The sequence below is a fragment of the Poecilia latipinna genome, unplaced genomic scaffold, assembly GCF_001443285.1.
Source record: "Poecilia latipinna isolate Pla-1442-1.1 unplaced genomic scaffold, P_latipinna-1.0 Scaffold818, whole genome shotgun sequence".
NCBI classification, from domain to species: domain Eukaryota; kingdom Metazoa; phylum Chordata; class Actinopteri; order Cyprinodontiformes; family Poeciliidae; genus Poecilia; species Poecilia latipinna.
The window spans coordinates 38,308-54,329 of record NW_015113434.1 but is presented as its reverse complement, the minus strand read 5'-3'; the positions used below and the strand labels follow the sequence as shown (position 1 = coordinate 54,329).

The following is a 16,022-nucleotide window of genomic DNA, read 5'->3' as shown; positions in this document are numbered from 1 at the left end:
AGAAAAAAAAAATCATATTTTATTTATCACTACAGAAGGGTTCAGTGAATGCGCATATGAAACTGGTGGGTTCGGTACCTCAAAAAAGGTTAAGAACCACTGCTCTAGATTATATGCATGACCAAGACAGAATATCTGGCAATGGAGGCTTAAAAATGTGGAAAATTGTTAAGAAAATAAATTATGCACCAAACAATTGATCTGACTGAAATCTACAGTTTGTCTCAGAATGGCTAGTAGGTGCTAAAATCCTGAAATGTATGATTTTTTCCACCTGTTCATTAAATGTAATAAAAGTGAAAATTCTGATACATTTTAATGATAAAATACATCATTAAACAGGATGTTTTTTAATTAACTTGGCTTTGAGTTGAGTAAAAATCAGTGGTTGGTGGAGTGTACTTTTGTCATTTCTTTTTTGTCTGAACTGATTTGCAGGTCAGAATTAACAGTCGTAGCCATAACAAAACCTTTCCGAATGAACAGTTCAGCTTGGACTGAACATAAATTGAAACAATGCCAAACTCCAAAGAAAACATTGAAAGGCTTTAATATGCCTTAAAAACATTTGAAAAGCCAAAAAAAAAAAAAAAAAAAAGAAAATCAAGACTTTGCACTGCTTTGCTCACATCATCGCATAAAGAGTGAATAATGTCATGGTGGTGCCTATTTAAGTGAGGAAGCCTGTTGCAAGCATGACTGAAAAGTTATTTTTGTGGCTCAGAACTGAAACAGACAACCATAAAAAATATTTACATTTGTTCAGTAAAACAGACTGTATGAAGTTCTGTCTCTAAAAATAGATAAGTATAAAAATCTCACCCTCGATGAAACTATTGACCAGCTGGTCCAGGTTTTCCTCGCCCATTATTGCCTGTAGCTTTTCAAACGTGTCCTTCAAGTTGTCCACAGTCTGTTCTCCTGAGAGCAACCTCTTGAGGGTCATCGCACCTGGCACTTATAAACAAAAATAACCAAAATCTGAGCAGAATCAACGGAGAATGTGCCTTTACTCAGGTTCTAAAATTATTCTACCTCTATAAGGATATAGAAATACCCCTATATACATATAAAACACACAAATGCATATAAGAAGATTTTGACTGAAACAGTAAAACTAAAGCTACCAGCCATTTCTTGAACATTTCAGTAGCACACTAAAAAATTTACTAAATTTACTATAAAACACAACCACAAGCTTTAGGATTTTGTAAGAAGTCCAGTTTGCAGTTAAAACAGCAAACTGGACTTCCGCTAGAGAACTGCAGTTCTAACGACAGCCACAGATATTTCAATAATGACCTGGCTCTATGGGTCTTAATGCTAATGTACATCAAACTTTAAAACATTAAAATTAATGTTTCAGTTTTCTTCCACTTGTATTTTGCACTTTGTATTGGTCTATTACATAAAATCCCAATAAAATACATTGAAGTTTCAGTCCAGGGACTTTTGCAAGGCACTTTCTAGCTTTGTGTAGAAAGCTACATAAAGCTTTTATTTCTCAATGGCAGTAAGAAAAGCTAAATTAATAAGTGCTGATTATACCATTTCCATTAACAAATTCAAAGCACTACACAGAGTCATCTGAGCAGAAAGCATGGTCCTACATTGTCCTGGTCCCATTTTGTCATCGAAATGCCCCAATTCCTCATTGCACTTGGTCATTATGAAGTTCTTCAGGGTATACTCGTTTGCTATAATCCTCTCAAGTTCTTTCATCTCAGTGTTGTACTGAATCAGGTCCTTCGTTGCCTTCTCTCTCAGCATTTTCATCCTGGCCAGAGCCTCCTGCCTTTAGTACAGATTACAAAAATGAGCTTCACTTCACCCTGAGTTGCTCACGACACACTAAAATATTATTATTATTAAGTTTATTTGATAGGGACAGACACACATCGACATACACAAACTGAACAAAACAGCAGTCCCATGTTTGCGTCATAGTGCAATAGCAACAGCTAATTCGCAGCACTTGTCCCTAGATGGGCTTTTAAACAGCACCTCATTTAATCATCACCTGATATCGTAAGCAGCAGTGGACAGCCTGGTCATTTCCTCAATGTTCTTACGGATTTTTTGCACTTCCTAAAGCACATTTTATATCAGAGAAGAAGAAGAAAACATAGTGTCAGATACACTGCAAAATACATAAAACTACAAATATATTTTTTGCTAATCTTTGATTAAATAATTTACATGCTCTCTAACCTTTGCTAAATTATTGCGCAGTTTCTGGAAATGTTCTCGTTCTATACAAAGAGTGCCCAGCTCCTCTTTCAGTTGGCTGTTTTTGGTCATCAGACTACTGAATTGAGTGGAAGCCTGAACACAAGTTATATGAAATATTTGAAGAAGTCAAAGACAAGAAAAACATACAGACAGCAACCTTTGGAAGCTTGTGTCACCAGTCTCAATCGTTATATTTTTTGTAACTTACTCTCTTCACATTGGATTCCATGTCGCGGATAATTTTCTTGACCTTCCGTGCCTTTGCACCTTGGGAAAGACTGCAACCGCCCTCCCCTTTTCTCATCTTTGCCAATCTCGTCTCCATGCTCAATATCTATACACAGCACAGACCAGTGACATAAATTGTGGTTTGTTTGTCCAAAAATCTAAATAAATGAAAAAATAAGAAGAGAAAAAAAACCTCTGTCTGCAGCTTTTTATGGCATTCCCTCTCCTTCTCCATTTCAATGTCTAGTTCTTTGTTTTGCTCTATCAGAGACCGGATCTCCTCACGGTCCTGCTGTTGACGAGGCAAATTTTTGCAGGCATTAAGATTTTGAAGCACCTTCTCTCGTTCTTTCAGCAGATTCCCAATTTCCTTTCTAGAAACGGATAGCAAAAAATTTTTCTGAGGATAAATGAAACATACACAGATGTGACAATCAGATTTCAATGCGTTTCTGTTCTTTATTCACTCTTGCTTGCGGATTTGCTCCCGAGCCTGGATCTCATAACCCCGCTGCTCTCTTTGTTTCATGATCCTGTACTGATTTTGAAGTTCAGCAATCTCCAATTTTGCTTGACAAAATATCAGATAAACATTTTAGTATTTTGTGTGACACAACAAATATTGAGAAAACACTAGCATTTATTGCTGAATTACAATATATCAAGTAATAACATACCCACTTCATCAGCATCCATCTCAAGATTTTCCGGACGTCCACTCACAACAGATCTTCCCTGGGCCATTGTTGTGATGAGCTTATTTAGAAAAAATACATATTTTAAAATACTAGTATACAGTCAAATCTAACACAACTAACTTTTTACTCTGACATTAACTAAGATTACATTTTTAAGGTAACAATACCATAGGGATGTGAAGCAATCATGCTACTCAAGAGAAATAGGATCTCTCAGGGATAACTTTTTAGAGAGTGGATGCATATAACATTGAGCTAGTGTGTGCAATTTTTAGCCTATTTGTATCAAACTCAATATATTTTTTCATCTTTTCAGTTGTATGTAGAATCAGCTTATCCTGGAAAGTGAACTGTTCAAATAGTATAAGGAAATGATAAGAGCATATGAAGTTCTGACTGGAAATGTATATCTTTGAAAAATGACCATTAATAGTGAAAGTTGGACATTTGGCTAAATACACTTGTTTTCCCATGCATTCAGCTCTTTGCAGAATATCATTAATGTGACTAAGCTGTCTATTAAATACTTATTTAAAAAAAGAAAGAGAAAACCTTATTTTAATGCATACCAAACATCCAAATTGTTTCACATTTAACATATATCCTTACAACGGTTCAGCCATTAGCCTCTTTCGACGAGGATATATTTGCGGTTAGTTATGCTAACGGCGCAAGAGCAACATACACCATTGGTAGCTGTTGTACAAGATATAAAAGTCATGTTATAGTGGGAGTGTTATAATAGATAAGAGAAAGAAAACTTACCTTAATAGCTGCGGGTCGTAAGTAAGGTTAAAAACAACAACCAACAAAAAATTACAAACTTCCCCCGAAATAAGCAGCAGCTGTTAACAAGTTAACAGCAACCGTTGCTATGCAACAAGGGCTAATTTCTCCCTGCGCTGCGACTGTCAGGCGTTAGGCACAGCTATCAATGTCTGTTAACTTCCATGATTCCCTCCCTGATTTATTAGATTAGTTATTTTGACTTCTCAATGTTTTATCATTTTAATCTACGAACAATAACTGTAATTACAACAGACGGTTCGTGATTTGTTGTATTTTGTTAGATTAGCTCGCCTTTGTGGTGGATGAAGAAAATACATTTATGGATTTACCTCAATCTAAACTTTCTCCATCCAGTCAAACTGAAGTTGAGCAATTTTCCAAAAAGAAAATGGGCAAAGTTTATGTTCTTCAGATGAATTTGTAGGTGCTGTATATCCATGTTTGTATATGTGCATCTAATACTGTCTAATATTATTTAGATTTAACATTTAGATTGCTAACATTGAGTTATATGTAACATGTGACCATTTTTAGCACATTTCCATTTTAAATGTGATGAATGTGTGTTGAATCTGAGAAAGGAAAGCTAAATAACAAAAAATACATAAATAAAAGCTAAATATCAGAAACCGGTCCACTAATTCTTTTATTGTAAAATTTCACACTTGGCACAAAAAGATTTCAGATCACATTGATCACATTGAGATCATAGTTTTCTGTTTACCATTTATAGCTATTATAAGGGTTTTGCAGGATGAACTGTGGTGAGCAGTTAGCTTTTAGCCTTTATTTAAAAAGCTAAATTTCATCCACAAAGTTTAGAAATAAGGACACATAGGATTTTTTTTTGTTGAGAAAGTGATGTTTTATTATAATTCAATTATTAGAGAGTTTGCATAAATGTTTTTTAATAAATTATTTGAACAGGACAGTTTTCTTAGAAAATAACTACCTTACAAAATCAGTCTGAAGTACATAATGTAACTATTGCACAAAAACAACAAAAAGGAGCATGTGTATAGTTCATACATTATAAAGAAAGCACAGAAAGAAAGGAAAATTGAGTTTCTATTTCTCAAAATCCCTTTTACCTAAATATGTTACAATGTTGAAATGTATTATTATAATAATTTAACATCTGAAAGAAAAACATATTAGTGGGCTGTAACTCATATTAATTCAAATTCTTCAAAGAGTTATTGAAAATAGTGTTGGTATTGGCAGGAAAGAGATTTTGTAACAGTCTCTGTTACAGCAAATTTGAAGAAGCCTTTGTCTGAAGACACTCTGTTTTCCCAAACAGTCTCATGAAGAGGATGGTCAGTCAGAGTTGTCCATTATTTTCTTAATTTTATTGATTTTATGGGGTTGAGGTCAGGACTACAGACAAGCTATTACATCCTCTCTATCATGCAATTCCGGAGGTATTCTCTCATAAAAGTGAAGCCTTTGTGAAAATTTGCACTATTAATGTTTAGCAGAGCTCAGTTTCTAATAGTGAATAAATAAGACCACTGCTGGTTGCACCATCATACCTTTTTTTTTCCACTGAGATTGTCAGAACATGCACTTCTTCCATCATTAGGCATTTGGAAAGAGGAGTTTTTCATAAGTGTAACTCACATGCTGAACTCTGCAGATGAACCTACAGGCAACATTTAAGGTGAAATAAACAGGGTAATAGAGTTCAGTCGGTAGGTAGGTAGGCAGATTGTTGGCAGGTAGGTAAAGAGGTAGGGAAGTAGATTGATTGGTTGGTTGGCTGGTTGGCTGGTTGGTTGGTTGGTTGGTTGGTTGGCTGGTTGGTTGGTTGGTAGCTTATTTGGCTGGTGGTGGCTGTGGCTCCTCCTGGGGCGGTGTTGGTGGGACGCCTTCTAAGAAAGTACAGAAGTACTCTGGAGTGTTGGAATCAGGATTCTTAAACAGCAAGTAGCATTTTGGGAAGTAATAAGCAACCACCAGCCCTAAGTTACCTGCCAGAGTGAAATAAACATGAACAGTAGACTTATTCTTTGACACAGTGAGTATATTTGCTGTTAACCCTGTATAGACTGGAATAAAGATCACCCAAATCACACAATAGATAAGAGTGGAGAAGGTAATATCCCTGGCAAGATTGTATTGATGATGAGGTTTAATTGCCATGAAGGTGGACATGAATGACACAAGGGCCATGGCAGCATTGAGGCCTTGCATGACAGCAAGTTTATCTGGAGACACAGGGCATGGCAAAAAGGTCTTCATGAAATTGATCTCCATATTGTTCTTATACGCAGTAAGAGAGGGTTCTTTTTGAACAAACCAGCCGCACAGTCCAGCCTGAACAGAACAGCAGATCAGCACAAACAGCCAGCTTCCAGGGCCTTGGAGCGTACGCAGGTGGGGAGCAACCTTCTTTGGGAACTCTGTCACAAGGAATATCTGTTTGAAAAGAAGAGTTTGAATTATAATTAAAATGTTCAATTCTTAAGTTTATCCCTTTGTGACTACCTGACTTAATCTGACAAAGAAACAACTGCAAAGGCAGTTAGAGGAGACATGCCTTCCCAACTTAAACAAACAAAAATATTTTGATTAAGTTATTCTCAGACAATGTTATTTTAACAAACATCCGCAAAATGTTTAGGTAGTAGAAATATCATACTTTCGGCACTGATAGCCTATTTATTAATAATCAGCTAATCTCCTGAATGAAAATTATTATTGTATTTATCTTTACCATCAGTTATTTTCTGAAGCTATTGGATAATTATTTTATTACTTATTTTTAAAACATACAAAATATAGCAATCCAGAAAAAATGTCATTATTTGCAAACCACATTGTTTCTTGTGCTCATGTAGTTTCTAGATGTTGCCACTTGGGTGCAGCATTGCACCTGAAAGTACTTGCCTGCAGTGAGATAGACAAGATAATGGAGAGGGCTATAGTTTGGAAAATAGTGATGAGTGGTAGTTGAAGACGACACACCACATCGTCAGGCTCCCCCAGGAAGAGAAACAAACTCAGACAGCCTCCCATCAAGCTGAGCAGAACGAGGAAGGTCAGGACTCCCCCTGAGGCCTTCACCAGTGGGGTTCCTCGGTGGATCAGGAACACGACAGCCACTGACACCTGACATATAAGCAGCGCAAGAACCGCCAGTATAATCTTCAGGGCATCAGTTGAGTCCCATTTCAAAATTTCAAAAATGGGGGGTGTGCAGTTAGTACTGCGATCATTGGACCACTGACGTTCAGGACACTTGGCACACTGGATGTCGTCTAGAGACAGAAAAAGAAACAGAACTTGATCATAGTCTGAATATGGTTAAAGATAATAGGAACTATATAAAAAAGAAAGAAGTTATGGTTTTTGCTGATAGCGGATTGACCTGTGGGATGCATTTACGTCTTCAATATGACTTTTCAACCATTAGCACCAATTGCTGAACCTTTTAAATCTAACACAGTATCCCACTCATGTAGTGTTTACAACCTCTCCTTGTGTAATGTCCAGAGAAATTTCGTCAAAATTCTTGTCAATGTTTACTAATGTTTTTTTGTGTTTATATAGGAATTCTGCAAACTTTGTGAGCAATAAACAAAATTCAGAATTATTTAATAGCTAATCTTAAATACTGAATCTGTTTAACTTTCAAATTTCCCTCTGAATTTATTTAAAAGAGTTACAATTCTAATTATTCTTATTTTTGAAACCTTCAATGTGTAAGGATATAATTTTATCTACAGTAACAGATTGTTGACATTTATAGTTTCTCTCTCTCTAAGGATTATGACAAAAAGAAATAATAGAATCCATCCTTCGTTGGTTCTGTAATCTGACATGACTGTACGTTTTTCAAAGTTTTCCTCTGATTGGACAACCACCATCTGATGATGACTCCCTCCCCAACATCTGCTGAGCTCTGAGACTCTCACAGCGACGACACAAGAGCAAGAATCCCCCTCACCTTGTTTCGAATGTTCTTCTGCATTGTGTGATTGTAAATGTGCAGGCATAAGGCAACTTGACATCTTCTTTTGTTTCTTGAAGATGTCTTTGTGGCAAAAGGCTTCTTTAGTTTTAAACATGGGTTGGAAGTAAAAGGTTTCTATATAGTAGTCAGACCAATTACATTAATTAATATCACTCACGGGGCATTATGACACGTGAGTCATTGACCCTACCCTCCATTCAGCTCAGTGTTTGGGTTGTTGTTGCTTGACGACCCAAACTAGATGCTATGTGAGTTACTTCAGTACACGTCCCAAGGCGTGAATTGATGTAAAACCTTCCTGGGAGACGATGAAGGCCACCTATTTGTGTGATTATTCTGACTGCTAGTTATAAAGCTACGTCCAGAACTGAAGAAGTATCTTTGTTTAGGGGTGAAACATCTTCATGAAACAAGAGAAGTCTAGTTGCCTTCGATCACACACCATTGTTCTTCATTTTATACGTTCATCAAATTTTTATTTGAAGTTGTTTTTCATCCATAGTGCCTCCATGCTCAGCACCCCCATGTAAATATTTGAACCCCTTTTAGATTTTTATCGTAAGCCCGCTTCAAAGCCACGTCCAAAGTGGGGAACCACAACCCCATTGAATAAACTGAGCCGAAACAACAGAAACAAAGCTAGAGCAGAAAAAATCGCAACTATCTATTCTGTCAAGGGTGAAAGAACCCTGGAGCAAAAACGCAAGTCGCTTGGAGAAAGAAAGTAAACAGCTGCGTCTGACCCACTGTCTCTTTTTCCTGCTTGATTTTGTTGGTTCTGGTATGAGAAGCTGACAAATCAAAGTTTATTCAGATGCTTAAAATTCCTCCTCCATTTTGTTTTCTCATTCGAATTAAGATTTGATATCAGAACTCACAGTTGTCGACTCAAAGACACTTCTTTAATTCTTGATGTACAACCGATAAGAGCTTTGTTAATATTTTGACTTCTTTCACTCTGTGTTTAATCTTAATTGGTGACTTTTCTTTTACTTAATGTAAATATTAATATAAATACTATTAAATTAATAATAAGAGAATAAATCTACTTTCTGATAAAATTTTGGTAGATTAATGAAGTTTATTAGCCAACACACTTCATGTTGATAAACCTCTGCATGTAATTTCCCTTTTCACAAATATATCTTGAAGAAGGCCAATTTCCCATTACCTAAAATGTACATCTACTCACTTACATAACAGAAGCATGGCCGATCACATTACCTTTATTTTCCTGGAACGTGCCAGCCAAGCAGTCAATGCAGTCATAGCAGCAGGAATGAAAGCCTTTGACTCTGCGAACCTGGCCATCGGCACACTGCGCTGAGCAGGTCGACAGAGGAACCTGAAACAGTTATGTGGAGAAGAAAAGTAAAAAAAAACAACAGTTTTTTCATATAAGTTGACTTAAGTATTTCAAAGAAGTAACTGAATTTACCGTTGAGTTCTCAGTGTGCCATTCAAAGCGAGATGCGTTGATGAACAGTTTGTTTTGATAGTAATTTCCCACATTTTTGAAGGCAACTTTGCCTGAGGTCTCCCAGGTCCACTCCAACAACTTGTACCCGACATTTGGGTTACCATTTTCGTCGAACTCTAAAATTGTGCCATTTATGTTAACGGAAGTATTCCTCAGGACCTCCAACAGCTGCAAAACCAGATGTAATTCAGATGTTTAAAAACATGCTAATTTTTAGCTGTGCTCAGTCAGCTGTCGGGCTTTTAACCAATGTTACCTTCCAGGGATAGATTTTTGAGTCTGGTCCCCAGTTACAGCCAGCTGAATCACACTCAAGCAACGTATGCAGTGCCTGCGCTACGCTGTAGACGGCAGAATACACTGCGAAGCCCAGTCTCTTCACTGCAAGGTCATTCACCAGGGTGATGTTAGCTGCTGACAGGTACCAACACTGTGGGCATGGATTGTCAGGATCATGAGACTTTGGTTGTATGGTAGCATTCTTTTCCCTTTCCTCGCTTATTTTTCTGAGAAGTGCTTCTGCGTAGTTGTTCAGTAAATCCAGACTATCCAACTTGTCAACAAACCCCATGATTGTGCCAATGTCTTTGATCTTGGGGATAGAAATTAGTCGATTGTGGATTATCCAGCTTGAGCTGGCGATCCACACACCTGTTAAATTTTCCTGGATGACCTGGAATAGATGAGAGGAGATGACTTTAATCGATACGGCATGTGCCTTTAAAATGTAATGAGTTTTGTTGCTTTATGGAGGTCTGAGAGTGCCACAGTTGATAAAAATGTGTAATTAATTGATTAAAACTTGAAATAGAAAATCAATTCTACATGATGAAAAAATACTACTACACAATTTTTCTTCAACATTTGATATATTCGCTTTATCTAACAGCACCAGAGGCTAGTGATACTTACTTCTCTTACACAGCGTTTCACAAGCCAAATACCTGACCTGATGTGAATGTTAACATATAAGACATTAGTATATTTTAAAGACTACAATAGCTGTTTAAATTATTACATGGACCACTGTAACCATAAAAAAAATTATAAAAAAAAAATATATATAATTTTTTTCCTTCCTTTCTTTTATGCCTTAAGAAAATAAAAAGAAATTTTGAAAAAAAATCCTGACACAAAGGATCACAATTCATGCATGAAAGGGTTAAATTATTTTGATAGTCATAGAAAACCTAAAACAGGAAAAGTTTATCTGATTTCAGACAGCACAAAAATTGTTATGTCTTTTATACAGTGTGTGCAATTATCTGGTTCCAAAGCAATTATTAAAAAGTTAATTGGGTGGATCACTGCCTGATTTTAATACATAATTCAATTTAAATAATTATTCATGAATTTTTAAATGTATTTTTCCCAGTTTAACTATAAAATACTGAATTTCTTTATTCATTATATTGTGACACTCTTTCAGCACTCCACACTTCTTCACTAACCTGTTCAAAAAAGAACGCAGCCGATTCTGGGAGGGCAAACACGATCACCACTTTGACCTCTGTTGTTCTGATGTTGTTGATGATGGTTCGGACTGCTGGTCCTGGGTCAGTGTACACCGGGATCAGGCCCTGATAGGCCACACACACAGACTTATTCTCTGCTACTTTGGAGAACTGCTGCACACCGCTTTGTCCATACTCCTCCTCACTGCCGATCACAGCGACCCAGGTCCAGTTAAACTCAGACATGAGCTGGACCATGGCATCCACTTGCCATTTGTCGCTAGGCACCGTGCGGAAGAATGATGGGTAGAGAAGATTATCGCTGAATTTGTCACTGGTGGCTCCGTAGCTAATCTGGGGCAGAAAGAGTCACGTTATGAAACAATCTCGAATAAACTTTGAAGTCAACATGGTTTGTTTGACCTTAAAACAAAAGTTATGGTAAAACTTTACACTGTGCACTTTAATGCAATAAAATAAAAATAAATGTTGCCAGGACTTTGCTAAATTTGATAATTTGAGACAAAATTGCCTGTTCAAATTTGGTAGATGTCACCATAATTTTGCAACAAATTCATTTTGCATGCAGAAATAAACTCAACATTCGTTCCAACATAACATTTTAATCAACACTTTTCAATCAAGTTTACAAAATGCAACTATTTCTGATGACTTGCACACAGACAGTGATTCTGTGGATAAGATGAATTACATTTAGTGTATAGTGGGCGTTCAGATTCAACAGACATAGAAATAATGACAAAATGGCATAAGTTTTGGAGGTTTTTTTTGTATAGAGCTGTATCTATAGAAATTATGACTTCCTAATACAAATTAATAAAACTGCAACGGTTCAGATACCTTTTGATGAGGAATCTCTATATTGTGAAATATAGTCCATTGTTTGAAGGTCGCCTGCTTGATTCTTAACTATGGACCTAATAAGAGTTTTCTCTGGTTATTCCAGCCTCAGTCCACAGAGATGCACTTTAGATCGTTTGCACCTAAGACTATTAGCCTTCAGTTCGAGTGTTTGCATGCATGCATGCATGCATGGCTGTGACACAGGCCTTCATCCCCTTCCAGCCATTTATTTGCTTACTGAAACCCTAACAGGACTAAGCAGAACTGGAAAATTTGTCAAGAAAGATGAAGCTCTTTTACAAAAGTGGCGTTTCTGTTTTGTGTTTATATCTGAAGTTGATCCCGGTGCTCAGCACAGGACACAGATAGTTATAGCACTATCAAACTACATGATATATAAAAACAATGTATTTTAGAAGACATAAATAAAAATTCTGTGGACCTAATGACGTTTTAAGGTTTATTTTTTTCTTCAAAATTGTTGATATAAACCAGAATATTTAGATGTGCAAACGTAAAAGACTTAATCACCTTGCAAGTATTGCTAAATCTCTGCCACACTTTATAGTTTGGGAGAAAAATCCAATCCTGATTCTGAACTATGGTATATTCTGTAATTTTATTCTTAAGATTTAAAGAATCGTACAACTGTTTTGTAAAAGAGAACAAATTAATACTTAATGACATACAAATATGATAAATATTTGAAAGTTTTCTACTGTTTTCCTCAACAATAAAAACAAAGCCAGTTAATGCAAGATACATTTATGTCCAAACCTGAGGCATCAGAAAGAAACCCAGAAGCTTTCCGATGACTGACACCATTTCCGAGGTATAAGGACCAATGACGGCTGATATGCTGGTTTCATAGTCGGTGTAATTGCACTCCACAGAAAGAGCGTTGGTTGTTTTCTCAGTGAGGAAGGAGATAGTGGGCTTCACAACGTTTGAAGAGTGTCTGCAGGTGTCGTACATTTTATAACCTAATTTGATGCCTGGCAGAAGATCCTGCTTTCCGTTGATCTCATCCACGGCATATTTCATCACCAGAGAGAGACCAAGTCCATATTCATTCAAACTGTGGAACAAATCAGAATCAAGTTAAGTTTAAACATGTATTTAGGTCTCATTTAACAGAAAAAAAAAATCTAAAACAAAGCAATGATTTCTCATAACTACATTACCTTTCACACTTGATGCTGTTCGGCTCACTAATGAGACCATTGCTGTTTGATTGCTGGTTAATTGGAAAAAGTCCTCCAAGAGTTACATCTCCAGGCAAGCTGAAGAGGTTTGTGGTGATGTTTTGGAACCACTCAGGCGAGCTGACGCTGGAGCACGGCCTGAACGTCCAGCACAGAGCGCACAGCAAATACAAGAGAGAGGCCATGATGGAGATACGCAGCAGACTGCAGCGACGGACGGGAAAACAGAGCACATATGTGTCAGCGTGTCAAGAAATATGGCTACATGCAAATTCACCAGTAATTCCCCTGCAGCCATTCAGCATGGAGTTAAGGGAGTGCCACACAAACAAGAAAAACAAACAAAAACATATGAATATATTTCCAAACAGAAAATTATTTGAACGTCAGATTAGCTCTAAGGTACAGGTAGGACTATATAAAATCTAAAAGAATAATAGTTCTTTTGCAACTAATGCATTATGCAAGTGCAATAATTTACTATTCATTTTCTTTGTTTAAAAAACGCATGCACCTACAGCAGCATTAAAATGTGACTTATCTGCCTGATTTTTAGTCATGTTCAGTGAATCAGAGCATAAATGAAAAGCCAATTTATTTTAGTAACTCAATCCACAAAGTGAAACACTGAACATGGATTAATTACAAACAAACCAAAGTTTTAGAGTTTTTATTTCTGTGATCTTCTGCTTCAAACTAATGAAAAAATGACACTGAAGATTAGAATATTACATCAGGCCAATGGAAATGTTTTCATACAAAAAATGTGTGTTTAATGAAAAGTATGTTTATACCTGCTTGAAAGTCATTCTTTTTTAAGATATTTTAAATCTGACAAGCGTCATTGGAATGCATGTTCTGGTTTATTGAATGTGACTGCAGTTACTGTTTGATTTATTCTGCATTTCTTCAGCATTTCCAGTGAATTTGTTCTGAATTCTTGAATATTGTTTTCTCCTTTGACATGAAACATGAGAGCTACAAAGTGTCACTGGCAAATGTTGATACAATGTATTGCACACCAGGCTTTTACATTTACGAATATTGAGGAAAAATTTCATTTTTGTCTTGGCAGAGGACCTATCACTGGCAGGAGGCAGGCGAAAGCACAAACAGGCAAGAAGTAGGGAGACAAAAAGCAAATCCGAAAAGAAACAGAGTGCGGTCAATACAGAGGAGAGGAAACAGATGATTGATAAGAACCAGGGGAGACCGATTGAGAAAATGATTCAAGGTGAAGCCAGTAAACAACAGGGAAACACTGGAAGCGTGGAAACGCAAGACTTGGAGAAACAGTAACTAACAACAAAACCCAGAAATGTACAAAAATGCAGAATCAACCAAAAACACAAAACATAAGCCCGCTTCTACAGGCTGCAACACACAACTTCTGTAGAAACTCCCCTGAAAATGCTAAAGCAATTACACCATGTATACTAAGCCTGCATACATCTGCCTGTCAGTGAAAGATCAAATGAAGGACCGATGTAAATACGAGATGAAAGTCTTTTTCCTCCTTACAAACATCTGTTGGCAGGGGTCGGGCTCTGCCTGCTGTTTTTGTGATGCTGGAGCCGATGCAACACACTTTGAAGCGCTTTGAGCTAAGAAACAAAAGAAACTAAAATAAAATATATATAATTTTTACCTAAAAAAGTGTCTTTAACACCTTTACAATGTCTGGAAAATACAAAATCCAATTTGTACTCCCCAGTTCTAAACACGGTGAGACAAAGTTTTACTTTCAGTTTTTGTTTTAACTTGTTTTTTGCTGGACATGTTCTTATGTTGACCCTTTTACTCTCATTTGAATTTTAATTAAATTGGTGGAGATTTAATTCTGGAAGGACATTAAAAACTGCACTCTAACCTGTTAGGCAATTTAAAACCAGTTTTCATTTCATAAAGGTAAGACAGAGGAACTCTAAGTTTGCATATTCGGTGTCTGTAAGCAGCTGAAGCTCATCTTTCCGGTGAATTTTCTTGCCATTTGCCTGCGGTTCACACAATCGCTGTAGTTATCTGTAAGGAGATGCTCATGATGTGGATTCCTTTAACCTACTTACCCCAGGTTGTTTTCACAACAAAGCCTCATCCGCTGTCAGCTAATATTTACATATGATGGTTATCATCACCATAATACATTAATCACAGATTGTTCATGTTGCCACTCATGAAACTCACCAATGTGTCTATACTCTCATAAATACTTACATGTTAAAAAAAACAAGGTTGTTTTGATCTTACATCACATTTTGACAAGTTCTGCATTTGCCACAGTTTTGTTTTTGCATGTTCTTTTGCATGAAGTGTTCATCCATTGATATTTCCTTCCAAGGTATTTGCATAAACCTACAGAGGATATATGAACTTGCAAATAAGTGTCTGATTAAGTTTTAAACTAGACAGGGTGTCTGACAGACTTCGTCAAGTAAAGAAAACTTTGCAGGTGTTTCATAGTTTACTTTAAATCCTCAAGCGTTGCATAAAGCTGTTTCAACTGCGCTTGTTTAAAATAGTGCAACACATATTTTGCATTCCAGATTAGAAACGGAAAAAACTGTGGAAATACAAGCTTGTGTAGTAAAAATGTTTTCCAAATTATTTAGAACATTCATTATTTCAACACTTAGGTTAAATTACTATTATTATCTAGTTTCGAATTTTACTTTAATCTTCATTTGATTTAAAGATATAAACTTCACATACCTACAAATAGTAAAAATGTGATTTTTTTCCACTTGAACTTCTTATGTTGATTATATTTTAGTGAGTTCATTTGATTTGAAGTCTTAAATTAACAAAAGCCGCAACATAAATTCAGTAGTATGCAGACTAATAATGCTTACTAATAAATTATATTATGAAGACATGAGTTATAAGCCACTGCAGAAAGGGAGAACCCACCATTTTAATTTAATAATTTATATTCTTTTTTTTTAAAAAAAAAAAAAACTATTATTCTAAATATTTGTTGATTTTACAAACAAGGACCTCAGCTGTGCAAAATGAATGAAGCGTTATTACCCATATTTATAAAGAATGTCAGATGCCAAGAAAGATATAATTGGACTTCTCTGGTCTTAAAACATC

The 16,022-nt window shown here is 36.2% G+C and overlaps 2 protein-coding genes across 5 annotated transcripts in view; both read right to left on the bottom strand.

Annotated features, from left to right (window-relative positions):
- Positions 1-4,040, bottom strand: part of odad1 (outer dynein arm docking complex subunit 1) — a 10,275-nt gene extending 6,235 nt beyond the window's left edge. Inside the window, exons 1-9 of one of the 4 annotated variants that reach the window (XM_015047277.1) lie at positions 3,924-4,040; positions 3,138-3,216; positions 2,928-3,030; positions 2,654-2,834; positions 2,441-2,566; positions 2,212-2,325; positions 2,021-2,088; positions 1,611-1,795; positions 823-957 (exon numbers count right to left, since the gene is read on the bottom strand). In XM_015047277.1, the coding sequence (XP_014902763.1) occupies positions 823-957; positions 1,611-1,795; positions 2,021-2,088; positions 2,212-2,325; positions 2,441-2,566; positions 2,654-2,834; positions 2,928-3,030; positions 3,138-3,204 (979 nt within the window). In that variant the 5' untranslated portion in view covers positions 3,205-3,216; positions 3,924-4,040. The remainder of the gene's footprint in view (positions 1-822; positions 958-1,610; positions 1,796-2,020; positions 2,089-2,211; positions 2,326-2,440; positions 2,567-2,653; positions 2,835-2,927; positions 3,031-3,137; positions 3,217-3,923) is intronic. The other 3 variants (XM_015047276.1, XM_015047279.1, XM_015047278.1) reach the window with 3 other exon arrangements.
- Positions 4,041-4,882: 842 nt separating this feature from the next.
- tas1r3 (taste receptor, type 1, member 3) lies at positions 4,883-13,115 on the bottom strand. The gene is made up of 8 exons (XM_015047280.1): positions 12,909-13,115; positions 12,502-12,802; positions 10,858-11,214; positions 9,663-10,079; positions 9,365-9,574; positions 9,151-9,271; positions 6,840-7,210; positions 4,883-6,368 (listed from the first exon to the last, which is right to left on the bottom strand). Exons 1-8 carry the CDS (start codon positions 13,112-13,114, stop codon positions 5,766-5,768), a joined length of 2,586 nt encoding a protein of 861 aa, XP_014902766.1. The 5' UTR covers position 13,115; the 3' UTR covers positions 4,883-5,765.
- Positions 13,116-16,022: the final 2,907 nt, after the last annotated feature.